The sequence below is a fragment of the Tribolium castaneum genome, chromosome 7 (assembly GCF_031307605.1).
Source record: "Tribolium castaneum strain GA2 chromosome 7, icTriCast1.1, whole genome shotgun sequence".
Classification (NCBI taxonomy): domain Eukaryota; kingdom Metazoa; phylum Arthropoda; class Insecta; order Coleoptera; family Tenebrionidae; genus Tribolium; species Tribolium castaneum.
Window position 1 is genome coordinate 9,287,037 of NC_087400.1, and position 21,501 is coordinate 9,308,537.

At 28.8% G+C, this 21,501-nt stretch overlaps 1 protein-coding gene across 26 annotated transcripts in view; it reads left to right on the plus strand.

Moving 5' to 3' along the window:
• LOC100306946 (cacophony A) overlaps positions 1-21,501 on the plus strand; it is a 157,966-nt gene that overhangs the window by 122,423 nt on the left and 14,042 nt on the right. For 12 of the 26 annotated variants that reach the window (XM_064357699.1, XM_064357687.1, XM_064357686.1 and 9 more), the window contains 12 exons: positions 856-939; positions 1,138-1,167; positions 1,445-1,501; positions 1,926-2,108; positions 7,170-7,261; positions 7,315-7,465; positions 7,514-7,641; positions 7,694-7,896; positions 12,833-13,044; positions 17,487-17,671; positions 17,728-17,737; positions 21,356-21,495. In XM_064357699.1, coding sequence (XP_064213769.1) covers positions 856-939; positions 1,138-1,167; positions 1,445-1,501; positions 1,926-2,108; positions 7,170-7,261; positions 7,315-7,465; positions 7,514-7,641; positions 7,694-7,896; positions 12,833-13,044; positions 17,487-17,671; positions 17,728-17,737; positions 21,356-21,495 — 1,475 coding nt within the window. 26 annotated transcript variants of the gene reach the window in all.

Below are 21,501 nucleotides of genomic sequence, written 5' to 3' on the forward strand. Positions count from 1 at the left end.
GCTAGTCTGAGCAAAAAAAATATTTGAACGTAGGAACCTAAGCTATTTCAGAAAATTGCATTATTTGCTGTTTTAATTTAGACACTTAAAAACGTTATTTTATATATTTTTTTAAATTAAATTGAAATATATTTATTTGAACTTATGGACCTCAGCAACGTTGAGAAAATTATAGATTTCAGAAGAATTGTATTATAATGCAAAACCTGAATCTACTTTGAAAATGATTTTTTAAGTAAATGTGAAAAACCAATTAGAACAAAAAAAATATTTGGATGTAGGAACCCATGCTATTTCAGAAAATTACATATTTACAGTCTTTTTCAGCCACTTTTACTCAAAACATTAAAAAATAAAGCATCACTTGATAATTTTTTAAAGAAAAATAGCATAAAATAATAGGAATCTCAGTTTTGTTTGGAAAGTCAACCGGTTTTAGGAAACTGTTTGTAGTTATAATTTCAGCGCTTAATAATATAAATATGAATAGACTTGGAATTTTTTATTCACATTTTGTTTTTCACATTAAAACACCCACTTTGACAAAAATATTGCTTTCATCGATTTTTCAAAAATTTTAGTAAAGTCGATGATTGGCTTACTGAAAAAACATTTGATATTGATTTGTGATTAATAATAATTAAGGCACTGTTTCCTACACTACTTCTGCTTCAACCACATTCAGTTTCCCTCTTCTCCATCCTCCACTTCCATTTTTTTCAGTGAATTAGCGACTGATACCGAACAATTCTCGAACAATCTGAACGAGTAAACACAAGCATAATTTGTAACAACATGGTTTTAATTTACAAGAAAATGAAACACACCATATTTGACTTGACTTTGTTTTGCTAGAACTTCTTCAAAGACCCTTGGAACACCTTCGACTTCATCACCGTGATCGGGAGCATCGTGGACGCGATGGTGGTCGAGTTTGGGGTAAGCTTCCAAAAATTTATTCAAAATCTAACATATCTTACAAACAAATATAACCACAACACAAATTACACAGAAATTTTCGTCAATCTGCGTGCAAGGTACATTTTGGTTTCTCCAGCACTATGCATTGAATGTTTGCACAATATTGAAATTTTCGTTACGATTTTTACTAAATTGTGTTTTTGTGTTCAATTCAAGGAAAGAGCAGCGAACCTTGCGAAAGAAAGGGTACGTTGTTAGTCCCAATGTCCCGTAAAATGTGACAAAGTGACCGATAGTTAAATGTTTAGAATAATCATAACTTCGTTACATAGGTTTAGACTAAAGTGACAATAGGTATCAATGACTGGTTATTTTTGTGCTTTGTGGCTTGTGGCAAAGCAGTGCGATTGGTTTTCATAAAATCGTGCTGCTTTGTTTCGAATCCTTGTTTTATAACGAAGGTTAGTTTTAACATAGAAGTACGTTTATTGCTAGATTTTGCTTAACCTATTCCTTTTTGTAGTCTCGAAAATCCGGAGCAAAATTAGGTACCTTTGATAGCATCGTTAAATGGATTCAGGTATATATTTGCAGATTTTAATAAGTTGTTAAGTGTCTTACATGTGATTAAACTCTTCTCTTCCTAACCAAACCCGAAAGAAAGCTTATTAAAATCTCTGAATAGGGAATAAGTATCACAATTTCCAGATTTAGCATGAGCATTTTTACTATTAAGTGCATGCGTTAGAACTAAATTGTAGTTTAGGGTATCATTAGATTTATTTGAGAAGCTATAGTTTCTGCTTGGTAAGTATTAAGTCACACACCATAGATTACACAAACAGACTACATACTAATACATTACATTACATTTTCCGTAGAGTAAAATAGTTAAACTAGAATTGTTTTAGAGCCAGTAGTCCTAAAGTAGTCTAATCCAGTTGTTAAAATCATCGTTTGTTAGTTTTTCAACAATGTGTTTTAGCAAATGTTGGATTTTTTAGGAAAACTTTATCAATGTCGGATTTTTGAGATTGTTTCGTGCTGCCAGATTGATCAAGCTTTTACGCCAAGGCTATACCATACGTATTCTTCTCTGGACTTTCGTTCAGAGTTTTAAAGCTCTTCCCTACGTCTGTCTTCTCATCGCAATGCTGTTCTTCATCTACGCTATTATCGGAATGCAGGTACAAATACGCAATTTTTGAATTAAACCAATTAGATTTTGCAACAATTAGAACAAAAACAGTATTTATAATATAAATTAAAAAAGTGTAGTAATTGTCAGAGCCGACCCAAGTCAATTTGGCGTCCGTGTGCCGCCCCTGATTAAAACAGAAGTTAAAAATTACTATGTTAAATAAATGAAAGCAACTGTTTTTTTTTAATATTTTGAAATATTATATTTACACAAAAATAAAACTATGTATTTATTATAAAAATAATTTTAAATTGTGTGCAGGTACATCAGCTGTTGAGTATTTACATACCTGATATTTACATAATTTCCTCAATAAATTCACCTTACTTTACTCTAGGCACATTTTTTTCTAATATGTAATTTATCTAGTTCATTGGGTATTTCTCTTTCCACTGCAAGAAAGCAGGAAGTTAGGAAAATTATTAAATCAATTTTAGGACATCGTCGTTCTCAGATAATTTTTGATAGTTTTTCTGAAAAGGTCTTGTTTCCACAAGCAGAAAGTGCTAATATCAAGAGAATTCCAAGAGCAACAGTAATAATACATATTGTTCTTATTTCTATAACCAAATTGCTTTTTTTTTTCTTGGCTTCACAATTTTGTCGATTAACTGAATGTTTGAAAAACGTTTTTACTTAATTTTGTAAAAGGTCTAAACAAGTTGTTATGTTTATGGTTGGACATTTTACAAAAAATTACTTTAAATAAAGAAATAGAATGGCATACCAAGAAACTATTGGATATACAAATTTGTAACTACGTTTGAATGAACCACGAAAAAATTACACATGGGTCTTTTTTCTGTGTTTTTTTGATTTTTTTGCTATTTAAAACTTGTATTCGCATACATTTATTCCTTCAATGTGTTGAGAACAAATTTGGCGATTAGTGATAATTAGTATTCATTTTACTCCATTTATCGTCATAAATATATTTACAAAACGAAAAGTTCTGACAATAATTGAGAGATATGAAATTATAAGGAGCTTAGAAGAGAAACAGACGAAGAGGTTGAGATAAATTTAACTATGAGACAACTAAAAACGTACATACTGCTGAAGCCGTTTAAAAGCGCTTGAAAAAAATTAATTCTGAGAAAAATCAGAGTTTTTGCTCTAAATTCTTTAAAGGAAAAGATTGAACTGAGTAAATATTTTCCTGTTACATACTAGTTCATTGTTCATGAACTATATTATCATTGCTTTGTTGTATTAATTACGTAATAAACAGTTTAACAAAAACTAAATTTGAATAAGTGAACTATCTCCATTTTATGAAAAGCTCTGTTTTTTTTAGTTCACATAATAGAAATTATTTTGATTGTTTATACTTATAAACTTTTGCTCCCAAAGAAAAGAAGGTCTTCTGTATTCATTAATCTCTTTGATTGCATTCAGGCGCTTAATCTTAAGAACAAGAACGCATTCGTGAAATAAATTGTGTCACAAGAAATAATTATTGTTGAATGTTTCTCAGAAAAAAAAATTCTTAATGGTCAAATATGTTTACAACAGTAAAAAAACACTGAAACAGCTAGACCATTTCTTTATAATTATTTTTATTTTTTCCTTTTATTTTAATTTTGATTTTGCGAAATTAGATTAAATTAGATATTTAAGACTGTTAAACATTTTCGTTTTCGTTAAAAGCGGACTTTAGTCAACTCATTCTTTTAGTATTTTCTTTCTTTTACTTTTAGATTTAATTTTAATGTCAGTATTTTCTCTTTTATTTTTTGATTTTGATTTTAGAATTGTTTTATACGAACCGCAGAGATAAAGAAATGCACCATCAAAAACAGTAGAAGATGGTTATCATTAAGAAAATTAAATATGAAATGTCAAAAAGGACCAACATTTTTATTGTATTCTGTTTTTGACAATACACTTTTATTTTTTAGTGGTAAAAAAAAATAAATAAAACATTTAATTTATGTAAATTTTTTGAATGTATTTATATTTTTTGCAACATTCATCAAAAACCGAAACATCTAACTCATTTGATTTTATTTACCACGAATAAATTAGATGTTTAAAATTGTTCAACATTTTCGTTTTCGTTAAAAACGGACTTTAGTCAACTCTTTCTTTCACTGTTTTCTTTTACTTTTAGATTTAATTTTAATGTTAGTATTTTCTCTTTTATTTTTTAATTTTTTTTATAACTGTCTTTTACGAACGCTAAGATAAAGATATCAAAAACGGTAAAAGATGGTTATCATTAAAAAAATTAAATATGGCGTCACAAATCATAATCAAAAACGAACAACTTTCTAAATTTTAAAATAATGTCAAAAATAACCAAAATTTTGTTTTCTGTTTTTGATAATACACTCATTTATCTTTCTAGTAAATACAAAAAAAATGTAAAAAAATTAAATCAAACATATAGTCTGTGTAAAAAAAATTCGCAAAATAGATCAAAAACCGAAACTACATATTAAAAGCCACGCATAAACTAGTTATCTAAGGCATTTGACAGTTTCGTTTTTGTTAAAAACTGACTTTAGTCAGCGGTCTCTATTCTTTCAGTATTTTCCATGTTTTACTTTTAGTTTTTATTTTATTGTTAGTAATTCATTGTTTATTTTTTTATACGAACTGCAAAGATAAAAGAATGTAAACCAAAACCACAAACCAACGACGTCATAAATTTTAAATTAATGTCAAAAATAAGCAACATTTTTGTTTTCTGTTTCTGGTAATACGTTTATTTACGTTTCTAAAAAATACAAACTATAATAAAAGCGTTACACATAAACGCTGGATCTTCCTGTTTTTGTGTTATCTTATTTATAAGAGGGTGTTTCGTTATTATATTTTTTGAAGGTTTTATTTTAAATGTTTTCATAGACATTATAGTTATCTGGCCTTTTGTAAAATAAAACATTCTATTGTTTGATTTTATTGTAACTTTATGATTAAATATTCAATTTTTATACAGGCTGAGTCTACTAAAACTATATTTTCGCTTAATATTTTATAAACTAATAATCGCACAGAATTCAGCGTTTGCTATTAACTATTTAGGGTCAGTTTATAGAAGCGTCAGTTAATCTACAATTAAATGCGTTATTAACTGGTCACGTGATTAAATTGAACAAGTTTGATTGGTCTATTCGCGTTGCTAACTTTTATCAATGAATTAAATTTGAACAAGGCTTTTTAGAAACCGGCCCTTAGTAGCTTTCTCTAAGCCTGTACATTTTTTTAAAATCTTCTACAGGGTGCTTAAAAACTGGCGCACCAACTCAGTGGTACGTTATTGAGAAGCAAGTGCAGATTACGGGAAAAATGATGAAAAAATTCCTAAAGTCATATTTTAAAAAATCTGGAGCTACAAACTTATTGTGTTAACTTCTTTAGCTTTCATTATTTTTTTATGTTTCTATGTTTCATACCAGGTAATCGTTCTGTAACAAAACAATGAATAATTATTTTTAAATTTACTTTCAGACTTTAACAGTTTTTTTGATTTAAAAATTAAAATTTATCCAAAAAATCACAATGTGTAGATGTGCCAACACTGGGAATTATTTCCTAGGAAACCGTTTCAAAAATGATTTATTTTTATTGTTGCTCAAATTCTATTGCGATCATGACTGTTAGACAACGTTGCCACATATCATTTATCTAAAATCCGTCATTTATCAATAACTTTAATACAAAGAATTTTTTTACTATTTTTACCTTTATATGTAGGCAATTCTCTACCACACACCATTGAGTTGGTGCGCCAGTTTTTGAGCACGCTGTATATTATAATAAATCAATTGCTATTAACTATTAACAAACTATTGTTACTTTTTGTGTGATATATAACATGAAAATAAAATATAAAAAATGTCGCTAGCTCCAAAAAAGTTAATTAAGTAAAAATTAAAAATTAAATAAACATAGTTCTGGTGCTAGCAAAAAATTTTATAAAAATAAATTTGAGGCTTATATATTATTCTTGTTTTAGAATAATACTAGAAATCAAAAATTTTGAATAATTGTATATTAATATTTTTAATTAAATAATTTTAATTATAAGGAGGGAAAGACCTAAAAACATAGTGAAAAACATTTAAAGTATTTAATACGAAACGCTGAATTTAGTGCGACAATTAGTTTTTCAGATATAGTTAAAGTTACTTTTAGCAGACTCACTCTGTATTTGCTGACCAGGAAAATAAAGAATAAAAATTATTAAAAAAAAATAAAAAAATAATAACGTTATTATATACTTCAAAACCAACTTTAGAATAAACTTTGGAATAACATAAAAACAGAGAATTCATTAGAAAAATAAAATCGACTTGTTCAAAGTTTTTTTTTGATTAAAAAAAACATGCACTTCATCATTTTTTAAAAATTTGTGATGGAATAATAGATGCAAAACGACTCAACAAAAAGTAATCCTCCAAGTGCTTTCATCTTCTACTAATCTTTTAATGAAACAATTGTAATTTTGAATATATTTTGCTGCTTTTTATGTCAATGTTTATCGACAAGAATCATTTTTATTTATTATTTGTAATAATTTTAAATCGGTGGAATACATGCCATTTAGAAATACAAATAAAGTTTTTATATTTCGAAAACAAAAGAATAAAATTTTTTTCATTCAGAAATGAAATAGATTAAACAAGGGTCGTTCTTGTAAAACTTTTTTTATTTTTATAGTTTTCTAGAATATTTTTTTCGGGATCCATTTTTTAGTGATGCAAACAATAAAAGTTTCATGAGAAGATTTCTTTTATGTTTTCGTTAAATCTTTGTGCCCTATTTTAGAAACGTTGCTTTAGGTAAAGTTATCATAAAATCGCTTACAGACACAGAAATGAACACTGAAAACTGTTGGTTCCTAATTTGAGGTTTAATATTTTTCAAGTTTAAATTGAAAACTGAATGTGTTGTGAATTCTTTAAATCGATGTCATTTTCCACTAGAATATTATTTAATTATCATTTTTGTGTGACTGTTGTAATAAACATTTTAATTTAATTTGGTTGTAATTTTTCTAGTACGCTATAGACTTGCAGTTCTCATAAACAATTTCCAGGTGTTTGGAAATATCGCGGAAATCCCTAGCGCGTCCATAACGCGCCACAACAACTTCAGGACGTTTATCCAAGGATTAATGCTCTTGTTCAGGTACTTACTTATTTTTGATTTTAAAACCCTTTTAATAAAATTCCAACCACCAGATGTGCAACGGGCGAAGCTTGGCCTAACATCATGTTGTCCTGCATCAAGGGGCAACCTTGTGATCCCGAAGCCAAAAAACCTCCCAACAGTTGCGGTTCAAACATTGCTTATGCTTACTTTGTCTCGTTTATTTTTTTCTGCTCATTTCTGGTAAACAAACCGCAAACTTTCACAAATTTCCTCACAAATCTATTCCAGATGCTAAATTTGTTTGTTGCCGTTATTATGGACAATTTCGATTATTTAACTCGAGATTCCTCGATTTTGGGGGCGCATCACTTGGATGAGTTTGTCCGGATTTGGGCTGAATACGACCCCAATGCCACGTATTTTTTTACCACAATTAAAACTTTTCAAGGATTGATTTTTTAATTGTAGGGGGAAAATTCATTATATTGAAATGTACGACATGTTGAAAAATATGGATCCACCTCTTGGTTTCGGAAATAAATGTCCCAATCGACTGGCGTATAAAAAACTAATTAGGATGAACATGCCAGTGGACGATGAGGGCAAAGTGAATTTTACTACAACGCTATTTGCCTTGATTCGTGAAAATCTCAACATAAAAATGAGGCCTGGTAAGAAAAAAAATCTCTATACAGTGTGTTCCATCTAAACCCCACATTAGAAGTATTGATGGTTCTAGTAAAGATAATTATTTGAAAGTTGGTATTCAATCATAATCCATTAAGTTCTGCTCAATGAAAATATTTTTAAGATGATGGCATTTTCGGTTATACAGAAAGTCACTATCAACTTTCTTATTTCTTGTTCTTTCGCTTAAAAATGACAATTACAAAATTTGGATTTTTTTCAATAATTCAAATAATTCAAAATTTTCATTGAGTTAATTGTTCAGCATAAAAAAATGCGCAACTTTGCCTTTATTTAACCAACCTTTTATAATAGCTGAGATCCCCATGATGTAGCTCGAAAAACGGACACCCTGTATTAAAAAATCTAGATGTGATAGACAAATATGACATATATTTTAGTTATCAGTGAGTAAGCAAAAAACAAAATCTGTGTAAATTATTTCTTGGTAATTTTTCGTTTGTAAAGTAGTATTATTTTAACACCAAACAAATTATATCAATTTTCGAGCATTGGAATCTAATAGAAACAAGTCAGTAAATATGTCGATTTTTTCTGAAATTCTGTGATATCCTTAACTTTTTTCAATCGATTTAAATTTGAATGGATTAGCAAACCCAGTTCTAGCCCAAAGTCGCTACAAATGCAAGATAGTTTTGAAAATTAAATTAAAAAACCTGATTAAAGTTTTTGTAATGTCACGAAACGTGCACTTGATTTTTTAATGTTTCTTTTATTTTCTAAGATATCCACCCTGTATTTATTTATGAAATTTTTGTTTTCTAAAATAACGTAGTAATTTTCACTCTTTTTTATATTACGTTGTCATTTTTCTGTATTGTATACTACACAGGCTATTTCAGTGCTTATCGTCAATTTTCTATACAGGGTGTTTCGTCTAAACCCCACATTAGAATGATTGAAAGTTCTGATAAAAATTAATTAATTATCTGAAAGTTGGTACTCAGTCATAATACCTTGAGTTCTGCTCAATGAAAATATTTTCAAGATGGCAGCACTTTCGGTTATATCGGAAGTCACTATTAACTTTCTTATTTTAAATCGAAAACGATGTTTTTCACTGCATTTTTGGATTAATTCTGTTATTTTAAGGCCGTTTTTATTAGCTTTTCCTATACGTAAGTTTAACCGTTTTTGAGATATTTACAATTTTTTGAAAAGTTTCGGATTTGCACCGCTCACTAAAAAATCGAAAACTCTTAGTTTTAGAGATTTCGAAATCATATTTGGAGAATTAAAAGAGCCTACATCTGTTCTCTAGTGTGTTTAAAATTTGAAAAGAAATTAATAAACGCATAAATTTTAAGGTTAAGTTTGGACAACTTTAAGTACCCATAACTTAATTTTTTTAAATGGGATGTTCCACTTTTTATTTTATTTTTATTTTTTCTGCATGGATCTGTATTACAATTCTCTATAACTATCAGTGATAGTTTTCAAGTTATGTTGGTTTATTTTTGATATTGTAGAAAATTTCTTACTAACCACAGCTATTTTTGCATAGTTTGCTAGAAAAACGTTTCTGATTAAACAAATGACAAACTCTGTTCAAAATTGTGTTGTCGATCCTGTGAAAACAAAATAAATTTATTTAAAAAATTTAAATTTCTCATATTTTTTCTCTCCTTTCCATGGCTACCTATGAGAAATGGACTATGGCTAATGAATTTCCAGTTCCAACAAAAAGTTATTGTAACTTGAAAACTATTAAACATGAGTATAGGGAATGCTAATACAGATCGATGCAGAATTAAAGCCTCTACAATTTAATGAAATAAAATTTGTGGCATTTCATTTACAACAATTGAGTAATGGGTGCTTAAAGTTCTGAAAACTTAACTTTAACTTTTGGAGTTTGTTATTTTTTTTTATAAATTTAAAAACACTATAGGAAAGATCTATTTCAAATAAGCTAAAAAATATTTCTAAATAAAAAAATGGTGGTTATCGATTTTTGAACTGAAAGATGCATATTCAAAAAAAACTCTAGATATTTCGTAAACGGCTAAATTTACGTCTAGGGAAGGCTTATGAAAACTATTTTTATTTTCAGTAAATTGTCGAAACTTTTATAGAAAAATTACAAATAAAAAAATGTTTTATTTGTTGAGCTCTGTCACTTGTTCACATTAACACACATATTTCTGGTACACCCTGTATAAAACAGTACCGTGATTGCGACAGACAACGCACAGTTTAAACCACTTAACCTAAAAACATGAAATTTTTCGCTAAGAAGAGATTTTTCGAAAATTCTTTTCGATAGGGGTGAAATGCGATGTTAAAATTTGAAACAAATCTGTCATTTTAAAAGAAATATAAAAGTTATATTTTTAAAAGTTGGTATTTAGTCCTGTCGTTAAAAATAAAGAACATGTGTTTCATGATTTTTAAAAAATCAACCCTTAAGGGGGTTAAATGAGGTGTTAAAGTTTATTTGAAAATCCCGTAATTTTAAAAATTAAATTATATCTATGCAAATTGGTACTTGGGATTTTGGTTAAAAATAAAAAACGCATGAATTAAGTCTTGGCAATTCCACCCTTAAGAGGGTTAAATATAAACTTTCTTCATTTTTTAACTTATATCTATGAGAATTGGTATTTGTGCTTTTGGTGAAAAGTAAAGAATCATGATGTGTTTTATGTTTTTTAGAAATTCCACCCCCTAAGAGGGTTAAATTAAAAAATTCGTTATTTTTCAAGTTATACCGGGTGCACAAAAATCTGCGCACCAACTCAACGGAGTGTGGTAGAGAATTGCTTATACATAAAGGTAAAAATAGTAAAAAAATTCTTTGTGTTAAAGTTATTGATAAATAACGAATTTTAAATTAATGATATGTGGCAACGTTGCCTATCAGTCGTGATCGCAATAGAATTTGATCAACAATAAAAATAATTATTTTTGAAACGGTTTCCTAGGAAATAGTTCCCAGCGTTGCCACATCTACAAACTGTGATTTTTTGATGAATTTATTTTTTTTTAAATTAAAAAAACTGCTAAGATCTGATAGTAAATTTAAAAATAATTATTCAGCGTTTTGTTAGGGAACAATTACTTGATGGGAAACATAGAAACATTAAAAAATAATAAAAATTGAGAAAGTTAGCAAAATAAGTTTGTTGTTCCAGATTTTTTAAAATATAACATTAGCAATTTTTTTAAGATTTTTCCCGTGATCTACACTTGCTTCTCAACAACGTACCACTGAGTTGGTGCGCCAGTTTTTGAGCACCCTGTATTTACGAAATTTGATATTTAAGCTTTCGGTTAAAAATGAAGAAAAGTGTGTTTCTAAATTTTTCGAAGATCTAGTTTCCAATACAAAAATCTGTAATTTTTGACGTTATTGTGGCGGTTCTTCAGTTTTCCGTGAGATGGCACTGAAGCTTTCTACTTACGACTATAGCATTTCTTTGTAAATAAATAGTCGTATTGTAAAGCTGTCAGATAGTTCGGCTTTTAGAACTCATAGACAGTTCAGTTGTAGAACTTTCTGTTCCTGAATTGTAGTGTGGTGAATAGTATCCTTCATTCGTAAAGACTTATTCCTACACACTCTATATTATATTCATGAGAAATGGTATTTGGACTTTTTGTTAAAAATTAAAAAACATTTGTATCCAACATTTTTGGTTAAATGAGAAGTCAAAATTAGTATGAAAATAGTAAGAAAAAAACACGTGTATTAGGATTTTTGGAAATTCTATCCCCAAGAGTGTTAAATAAAAAAAAATATTGTTATATTTGTACAAATTGATATTTCTAATAATTTTGGAAATGATAAGTAGGGGATAGTGTGTATAAAAATTTCCAAATTTTAAGTTATACAGGGTGTTTGCCAAACGGAGACATTACCTTTAACATGTGATGTTATGCCATTGTTCTTAGAACTTTTAGCCTCAAATACCTTAATAAAATATTCATGATAAAGAAGATACGACGATAATTACTTTTTTTTAATTATTGAAGCCGACTTTAATTAAATTTGCAAATTTACAGAAAAAAATCATAGGTGTTGATCAGAAAACCAACAAACTTACAGATATGTTTCTATATTCTATATAAGAATAAATGTAACATGATTGAAAATCTGATGCCCTTAGAACAAGAAGACAGGTTTTTTTAAGCGCCCATTTTAAAGAGGCAGATAAACAAAAGTAGACTGTAGATTCCATAAATGTTTGGTAACAGTCTCTTTCAATACTTACAAAACTTACAAAATAATCAATTTTTGTTAAAAAACATTTCTGAATTTTGCCGGAATGTGCCTTTCTGAAAAAAGTGGATTATTTATTTAAATGTAAAAAAAGGTTCCGCAATGGTTTGTGTTAACGAAATCATAAAAGCCATAGATAAAGAGCATTAATTTACCATCTCCAATAAAATCAAAGTTTGCACACTGTTCAAGAATATTTCTCTGTAAACACTGTTAGTGAATTCTATTAGGTATAAGTGACAATTCTATCCAAATAACGCTAAAAAGCTTTAAATTTTAAAACAACAACAAAAAATGATTAAAAATAATAGCAAAAATGATTTGTCAAAACGAAAAATCATTGTCTGATAATTTCAAATACTCTTTTTGCTCAAAAATATTTAGATGTTTATGAACTCTGTAATTCTAATAAGCTGTGCCGCTTTGCCCAAATGACTCTATTGTTTGGTGTTGCTGTAGTTAAAAAAAAATTAAAACAACTTTACCCATTTATACAAAAAAGAGAAAAATATTTCATTATTAATTACAACATTCAGAAACTACAATAGGCTTTGAAACACGGAATTTCATCATCAAGTAGATGAAAAAAAACATTTATAATCAATCTGAATTAAAATTTACGCGTACGAAGTCGTGGGTAACTGCTAGTTTAGCAATAAATGTTAATAAATTTTTAGCCGAGGAAATGGATCAAGCCGATGATGAGTTAAGGGAGACAATCAAAAATATCTGGCCACTGCAGGCCAAAAACATGGTCGATCTGTTGGTGCCACCCAATGACCATTTGAACAACGGCAAATTGACTGTGGGTAAATTATACGCCGGTCTTTTGATTTTGGAGAGCTGGAGGAGTACCAGATTTGGGCAAGTGGAACCGACTGGGATTCCGGTAAGAGAGGATTTGTCTGTTTCGTTTTTTTTTGACTAGCTGTAACAAACGATACAAGTACGGAGTACACAAACTTGTGGCCGAAAATACGTGTTAATTGTTTATATGTTGGCACACTACAGGATGTATGAAAGATATAACAAGACATGTTAATAAAACTAATTGGAAACGCAAAGAGGAAAACAGAAATGGACTTATTTTGTGTTACCGAGACCTTCCGATTGGATTTTGCGCGAAATGTTAATGCAGCAAAACATCGATTAAATTTAAAATAAAAAAAATTGCAAAAACTGCAAATTTTTAAAATCCAGATTTTATCAGGAATAAGTTCAAACATCTTAGTAGGTCTTAAGAACCCTAATTCAGTCATTAACAAACGATTCAATCTTTAATTCAAAATAGTGTGTCGAAAGAATTAAAAAAAATGTTGTTTTATTTTAGAAATACGCTATTTTAGTTTTTTGAACGAGAAACTATACAGACTGAATTAAAAGTAACCCACAAAATTCATATCTTTGTTATAAGACATTTTTTTACATCGTTAAACAAGTTAATTGAATTTTTAAATGCTACATTTTTGAGTAATGATCTCGTTTTGAATTCTTTTAAATGACAATTGACAATTTTGATTAGTATTTTATATAGTACACATGTTTACCTGGTGACTATAAAAAATTGACAAAAAAGCAAAAAAGAAGATAAAATAAAAAAGTTACAAAGGTACTGAATTATTATACAAATTTTTGCAATTATTGTTTATATCGATTATACAAAATTTATTTTGCGCAACTTGTTGCACAATTAAGCTGTCATTAATGACAGATTTTTAGCTTAGAATTTGAAATTTCTATCAGAAAATCAAATTAATTTTTTTGTTTTTAATTTATTTTTTTCTTATTTCTAGAAAGTAAAACAGTGAATAAAAAAGTCGATTATTATTGAAAAAAATTAAGAATGACGTCACTATTCAAAAATAAATGACGTCAGAAAAATCATTCTAATGTCAAAATGAAGAATGATTACTTTTGCTTAAGTTTCTAGATTCCGTGAGACATAAGCTGAAGACACTGCTTTTAGAAAAAATAGCCTTGTTTTAGTCATTTTCGAAAAAAATAACTCGATTTTTTGAGAACTTAGTAAAATTAACAAGTATTTTATTTTAGAATTTTTGTCGGACCTTTTTGTTTAAAAACAAAATGAAGTCGATATATTGCATACCTAGAAAAATGTTTTGGAGCTTGCACGCACCACTGGGCCACCCTGTAGAAGAAAGAAACGAGTTAAATTCAACAAATATGTCGAAAACAGTCAAAAAATCGTCGCTTTACTTTAATTAAAATAACGCTATTTTATTAATTTTTAATGCTCGTTTTAAAGTGGATATTTACTAGATTCAATAGTTTGTTGAACTAATTTAAAAAATCTTCGTTTTAACGGATAATAGCACTTTTTTAGGTAATTTTTGAGGTAAAAATCCCTTTCTTAAGTTTCTATGGCTTAACACATTTTGGATTACAAATTGGCTTAAGTCAAAATTCTTTACACTGAGAAACTTTCCAAGTTCTTTAGATTTTGCGCAAGGAAGTTCAAAAATTATCGTTTAATTTTTTTTAAGTCAAAAAATTCAGCTATTTCTGAGTAAATTCGGAAGTTTTAAATTTAGAGTTTTTTTGTTAAATTGAAGCATATATTTTTGCTTTAAGCTAAAATTTCAGCTTTTGAATAAGAAACTCAGCAAATTTATTTTTAAATCAGATCAAAAAATCATTACTTTTAGGTAGAATAAGTCATGTTTTATCCTTAAATACCTTTGCACTCTTTTGAGAAACTTACCCACTACAATGAACTAACATTTACAAACCAGAGAAGTAAGCGATCATTTTAACTCAGTGTATCGCTTGTTCGGCCCATTCTGAAGAATTTAGCACATTATAATAATCAGAGATTGTTTCAAAATTCTACCGACACAAGCACCAAAATTTCGGTCGTCAGAACTCTATTTTAAATATTTAAGGGTAAGAGAACTAGTTTTTGGTCCAAAAACTTATTGAATTCAACAGTTTTTATTTTCCGAAGAAGACCGAAAATTTATTGATTTAGTTTAGAAAATTATTTTGGTCCAAAAATCGTCACTGTAGGTAATAACCATATTTAAAAAAAACTCATTAACAGATTCCAAGCATCTTTAGAAATATCTTGCGGTCAAAAAAAAAGTTGTTTTACCCTAAGGAAAATGCATTTTTAGATTTTTTGAACGATTTTGGTTTTTTTTGATTTAGGAAGTTTCCAAATTTTACAAAGTTTGTTCAAAACATTAAAAAAATCAGTACTTTGTTTAGAATAAGTCTGTTTACAAGGATTTACAAATTTCCATAGTGACCAAGAATCCAAGAGCGGATCCAATTTTAATTTTTTAATAAATAATATAAAATCCTTAAATAGTATAAAAGTTTTTTAAATAAAAAGAAGTCTTTTTAATGCACCTTTATTAATAAATTAATAAATAATTGTTATTATGTACTTAATTAAATATTGTAGCAAGATTGTCGAAAAGTAAAACAAAAAAGTTGTATTTTATGATGTAGTTTTTTTAAATTTTTAAAATATTTAAAAAATTTGTAAAGAAGAATTAAAGTTAAAAATGCAAAAAACTTATTGACAATTACAAATAAAAGGCTTTATCTTTTTGTTTTTGCCTTATTCTATAAAGGGCGATTGTTTTTGTTATTGCTTATTCTGAAAAATTACAATAACAATAATATAAATTATATGCGTTACTTTGTATATCCAAAAATGTACGAAATATAGAGTCTTTTACCTAAAAAATATAAAATGTATTCAAAAATGGTTGTTCATCAAGTAGGCAATGGAGTTGAAATTCAAAATGCCGTTTCATCCAAATGACTCTTATAGTAAGTTCTGTCATGTCTGTCAAATCATTGAGTTAGGTACCTTTTTATTCATTTTTTTTTTTTGCATTTTTTGGCAAAGTTATTTTAAGTGGAGGGTTTTTCTTGATTTGTAATTTATATTTTTGTTGTTGTATATTCTTTCGTTTTTGAACTGGAAGCCTTTTCCAGATTTTGACGAAACATGTAAAAAATCGTCTTTTTTTTGTTAGAGTAACGCTAATGCAATCAATGTCAAAATATTTTGGAATCAGCAAATTAAACAAATGAGAAATAGTCGCTTTCTGTCGTAATAACGTTAAAACAGATTATTCAAGCTACTGACTATTCGTAACAGAAAAATACACAAGTTGGAGTTTTTTTTTATTAATAAATTTGTAGAAATCATTTTGTACTCCATTTTCTCGATGTTTTGCTGCTTGACTTTCAGTCAAAATCCTCGCCATTTGTTTGAACCGCCGTGTATATTATTGTCCTGCAACCATCCCATACGTAAACCGGTTTCTAGCTGACTTTGTTTCCAAAAACGTATAGAATGTCGGATTTCTAGTATAGGTGTTTAGTATGTGTTTAAACTAAGAGATAGTAGGCACATTGAGTGTAGTAGTAAATGGACCCCATAATCACACTAAACATGTAGAGTCCCCGATTTTCTTTATAATACATCTTTGATTTTTGTATTATAAATGAGAAATGACATTACACAAAACAAAAAGTTAGATCAGAAGTAGTAACCCTATAACTGTTGTATATTTATTTCAGGGTTTTGGAAATAGTCCCTCAGCAAATCACGCGGTAGTATATAATAATTATCCCTTTTTAATTTTTCTATATATTTTTCTTAGACTTGTATAATATTATACAAATTCTCATTCATAGTACAGTCCTGTAGTAGTAATTTGGTCTCTTTCTCTATGTGCCTGTTTATTGCACTCTGGTTGCGTTCTATACATATGGAAGTGCATTTATCTGTTTTGCAAGTTTAATAAATGTCTGTACTTTGTCCATAATCGTAGAACTAACATCTCTGCATGTTTTGGTTACTTCTCACAACGAGGTTTATCAGACATTTGTCATGTTCTAGCATGCGCCCACCCTTGTTTTCCATTTCTAGGGTTTTATACAATTATTTCCAAAATTATTCGATCAGTAAGTATAGAGTTTTCCAAAGTTCGATTGATTTGACACTCACGTATCGCTCACTAGTTTTTCTCTCTTGCTTTTTTGAGTACTACTAGTATAATTCAACTTGTATCATAATTGCTTACAAAAATACTTAGAGGTAGGTTTACCGTATGTACTCTAAGGTACCGTTGGATTTTGTGCATGCCCTTTGCTAGTGTGTCTTAAAATCGTCGATGATGTCTGGCCACATGTCGTATCTGAGAGTCAATTAGCGAATTTTCAACTAGCACTAGTACCGTAGCGTTCATAACTGCTTATTAAGTGCAAGAGAAAATTTGAAAAAATATAAGGAAACTGTACAGCCGTTTAGAATAGAACTGGTTAAAGTTAAAGTTTGTTGAATGACAGAAAGCGTCGTTTTTTGACTGCCTGTTGGATATGGCGGGTCACTTGGGCGGAAGTCGAACCGGTTCAGTGAGTTTAGAAGGCGCCCCACTTATGGGCAGCCAAGAACCCCCCGATTCGCATGCCCATGAAGAAAGCTCATTGGCTACTCTCGCCCGAAGAAACACCAAGCGAAATCGGTCCATGAGGTAAAGGATGGGAGACAGCAAACTGACTTTTTTCACAACTTGTCTTTCTATTTCAGGAACAAAAAGGTGAAAATATGGCGGTAAATTAGATTTAGACCAAACATGTTTAGGTTTACTTAGTTATGAAAGACCGCAGTCATAGGTAATTGTTGGATGTTCGTTACAGCTGCAGATAATGGTGTTATTGTTGTAAGTTAGACGAGAGATTAGAAGGTATCCTTAGAAGATTAGATTTGGCGACGACTAACACAATTGTCGTGTCATCGCAGGATAATTACAGAAATTTCTGAATTGCAAGATTGCAACTTTTGGATGATCCTTTATTCCGTTCTAGTTCTTTATTAGAGTAGCAAAATTAGTTTTGAGCTAGATTTGCTAGACAGTTTACATTGCACAAAAGAAACATTTCTTCATTGTCTTCTCAATTGCTACTTTCTTAACAACATTAGTTAATTTGCAAAAAAAACAGTTTCATCCAATTCACTTCTGTGATATTTGCAAAACAGGGTGATTCTTTTAGGGTCTATATTTAAAAGTTTTTAACTTCTAGAGCATTAAAATTTTGACTATTTCGAGTTCAACTAAATCATTTTCAAAATGGCTGAGCTTTGGGAACTACTTTAAAATTTTAAATAGTAATCAAACCTTTTTATTGCATTTTTGAATCCACTTTCTTAAACTGAGTAAAATGTACCCAAGTTGTTGGTACATACCTACCTGTCATAGTTTTTGACATGTGTCAATTTTTTTGTAAAAATTTTTATTTGCAAGGGTTTATTTAAAATATCAACCTCTGAACCGTTGGCGATAAATGAATAATGTTTTTTGCATTCGATAACCAAAGTTTTAAGGAACCTTCTAGAATTTTCGAAATTGTCAACTGGCAGAATTTAAGGTTAGTATGATTTTTTGAAAATAATTATCAAAAATTGGCTATAACTTAGTTTTTTCAAATGGGTTGACTCTATTTTCTTAACGGCAATCGAAAGAACTATAATAAATATGGTGATTTTTTTCAACACGTCTTATATACTATCTATCTCTTACAAAAATTATATAAAACAGTTTTATTTTGTTTTTAGCTGCTTCATTTTCGAATAAGCAGAAAACAATACAGTGAAATCTCCCTTAACGGACATTTTTCACAACGGACATTTTTAAAATTTAAACTTCTTATAAGCGGACACCTCTTCACAACGGACAATTAAAGTTTTCCTACCGGTGTCTGTTGTTGAGAGGTTTTACTGTAATATTTAATTATGGTTTATGCTAACTTAGTGAATTATGTAAAGTAACGCAGTTTGCCATCCAATTTTGAACTACTTGAGTGAAAATGGGGCACAAATATAACATTTCTGTTAATCAGTGGCGTATTTTTTGAAAGATTACTCAATTAAAAATGAAAATAATGACTTAGAATTCGTTTTTTTGCGATAATTTCAAAAACTGTAAGAGACAGATATACAGGGTGACCCAGGGGTGCGGATTCGGTCTATAACTTTTTTATTACTTGAATCATTGTTATGGCGCTTTTATTATTCGACAGATCGACTTAAAGTCCATAACCTAAAAATACTTTTATTATGCACAGGGTGTTGTATACAGGGTGGTGAACCAAAGTTATATTTTTTTAACTGGAATACTTTATATATTTTTGCATCATTAGATTCTACGCAAGAAAATAATGTGACTTTATATAAACTTTTAAGGGTCTATCTCTTTTCGTTTCGGAATTATTCAATTTTTCGTAATAAAAATTACTGTGAAGTCGCCTATAAATATTTTTCGATAAATTTACAACAGAAAAACTCAGAATATCTTGTAGTTTAAGCAGTAGTCGACTTTTACTTGAAACACGCAACTAATGTACAGGGTGTGCCAAAATGCAAAAAGTTAAATAACTCATGTTTCAAATGGAACACCATGTATTTCTTTACACGTATCGATAGCATTTTTTATAAGCTTTCTAATGATATGCGATTTGTATAGCAAATTAGAAATATTTCTTAACGAGTTAAAAAAAAAATGTGTATTTTATTATTAATTCTTGATGAATAAATTTTATTTATGTCTCAAGTAATAATTAAATTACTAATGTAATTAGTCACATTAGTACATATCAAGAAATAAATTACCATTTTCATACAAATCATATTACAAATTTTTTTGTAATAATAGTTGTTTATTATAGAAGTAAAAAAAAGTTCTTTATTATCTGCAAGTGATGCGAGAAAGGAATCACAAGCAGATAATGCCAACTTTTCTTATCATATATAATACGATTTTTCTTATAGGTACATTGAAAAATTTTTAAATTTTATTTATTGATTAAATTAGCAATTGGCTACTTTATTCTATTAATAAGATAAAAAATAACTAAATGAAATAATGTACTATAGATCTTGTAGAATAAAGGTGTAATACCTCTTCTCGAATCTATGAAGTAAACAATTAATACCTACAAAAAAATTTTTTTTTTTTAAATTTCGAAAAATATTTTTAATTTTCTATGCAAACCCTATACCATTAAAATGGTTATCAAAAATTCTATCCATACGTGTAAAAAAATAAATGAAAAAAATTAGTTATTCAACTTTTCTTGTTTCAGTAAAAGTCGACTATTTTCTAAAACCGTAAATTAATCGGAAAATATTAATTGGCGACATCGTAGTGATTTTTCAAAAATTAGTCTTTTTTATAACGAACAGTTGAATAATTTCGAAAGGAAAAGAGATAGACCTATAATAATTTATACAAGGTTACATTGTTTTTTGTGTAGAATCAAATTATGCAAAAATATATAGGGTGTCCCATTTAAAAAAATATTACTTTGGTTCACCAACCTGTATCAAAACCCTGTGTATAATAAAAATATTTTTAGTTTGTGGACTTTAAGTCGATCTATCGAATAATAAAAACGGCACGGCAATATTTTAAGTAACAAAAAAGTTATAGACTGATTACGCACCCTGAGTCACTCCGTAGAAAATGTTAATAAAAGTCTACATAAAAATTTGATTGCCATTGAAAAAACAAGATCATTCTATTTGAAAAAACTGTGTTATAATAATTTTTTAAAAATTTTAAAAACTTTGAAATATCATAGTAGCCTCGCAATTTGACAGTTGACAATCGTAAAGATTTTAGAAGACCCTTCAAGCCTTTGGTTTTCAAATGCAAAACGAATTATTCACTTATTGTAAACAGTTCCTGTGATATTTTAAATAAATCACTGCAAATTAAAACTTTAACAAATAGGTGGTTTCCATTTAAAATATCAAAGTTAGCGCCAATTTTTCGTAGTTTCGAAAGTTCAGCCATCTTGAAAATAATTTTGTTGAACTCAGAATAGTCGCTTTGGATCGTATACAAAATTTTAAAGCTCTACCTAAACTAGAAGTTAAAAAGTTTGTAACGTAGGCCCTAAAAGAATCACCCTGTATACCTAGTACACAAATTCACATGTGTTCCACGATTGTGTATTAATAACATTTTGGTAAAGCTTCTAGTTTTCCATTTAACTAATCTGTGTTTAACACAACTGCATGTTTTCTTTGCATGTTTTTACTGTTTTATTATTGGACAGGACCTGTCATGAATGGGACTGTTAAATTTTTGTTTGATTTTTTTTTATTTTTTACTCATTTTACGAAATGTTTGTAATAAAGATGAATTGCACTGCAGGTGATGGAGCTCCAAGAAGGCATGGGGTCCAGAAGACAATCTTGTGAACTATCACAACACATACTACCTATATTAATAGGTGATCAACATTTGCATCCGTTAGGTTTTAGTAATACTCATCGGAGATCACCTAGTCTTCGGTAATT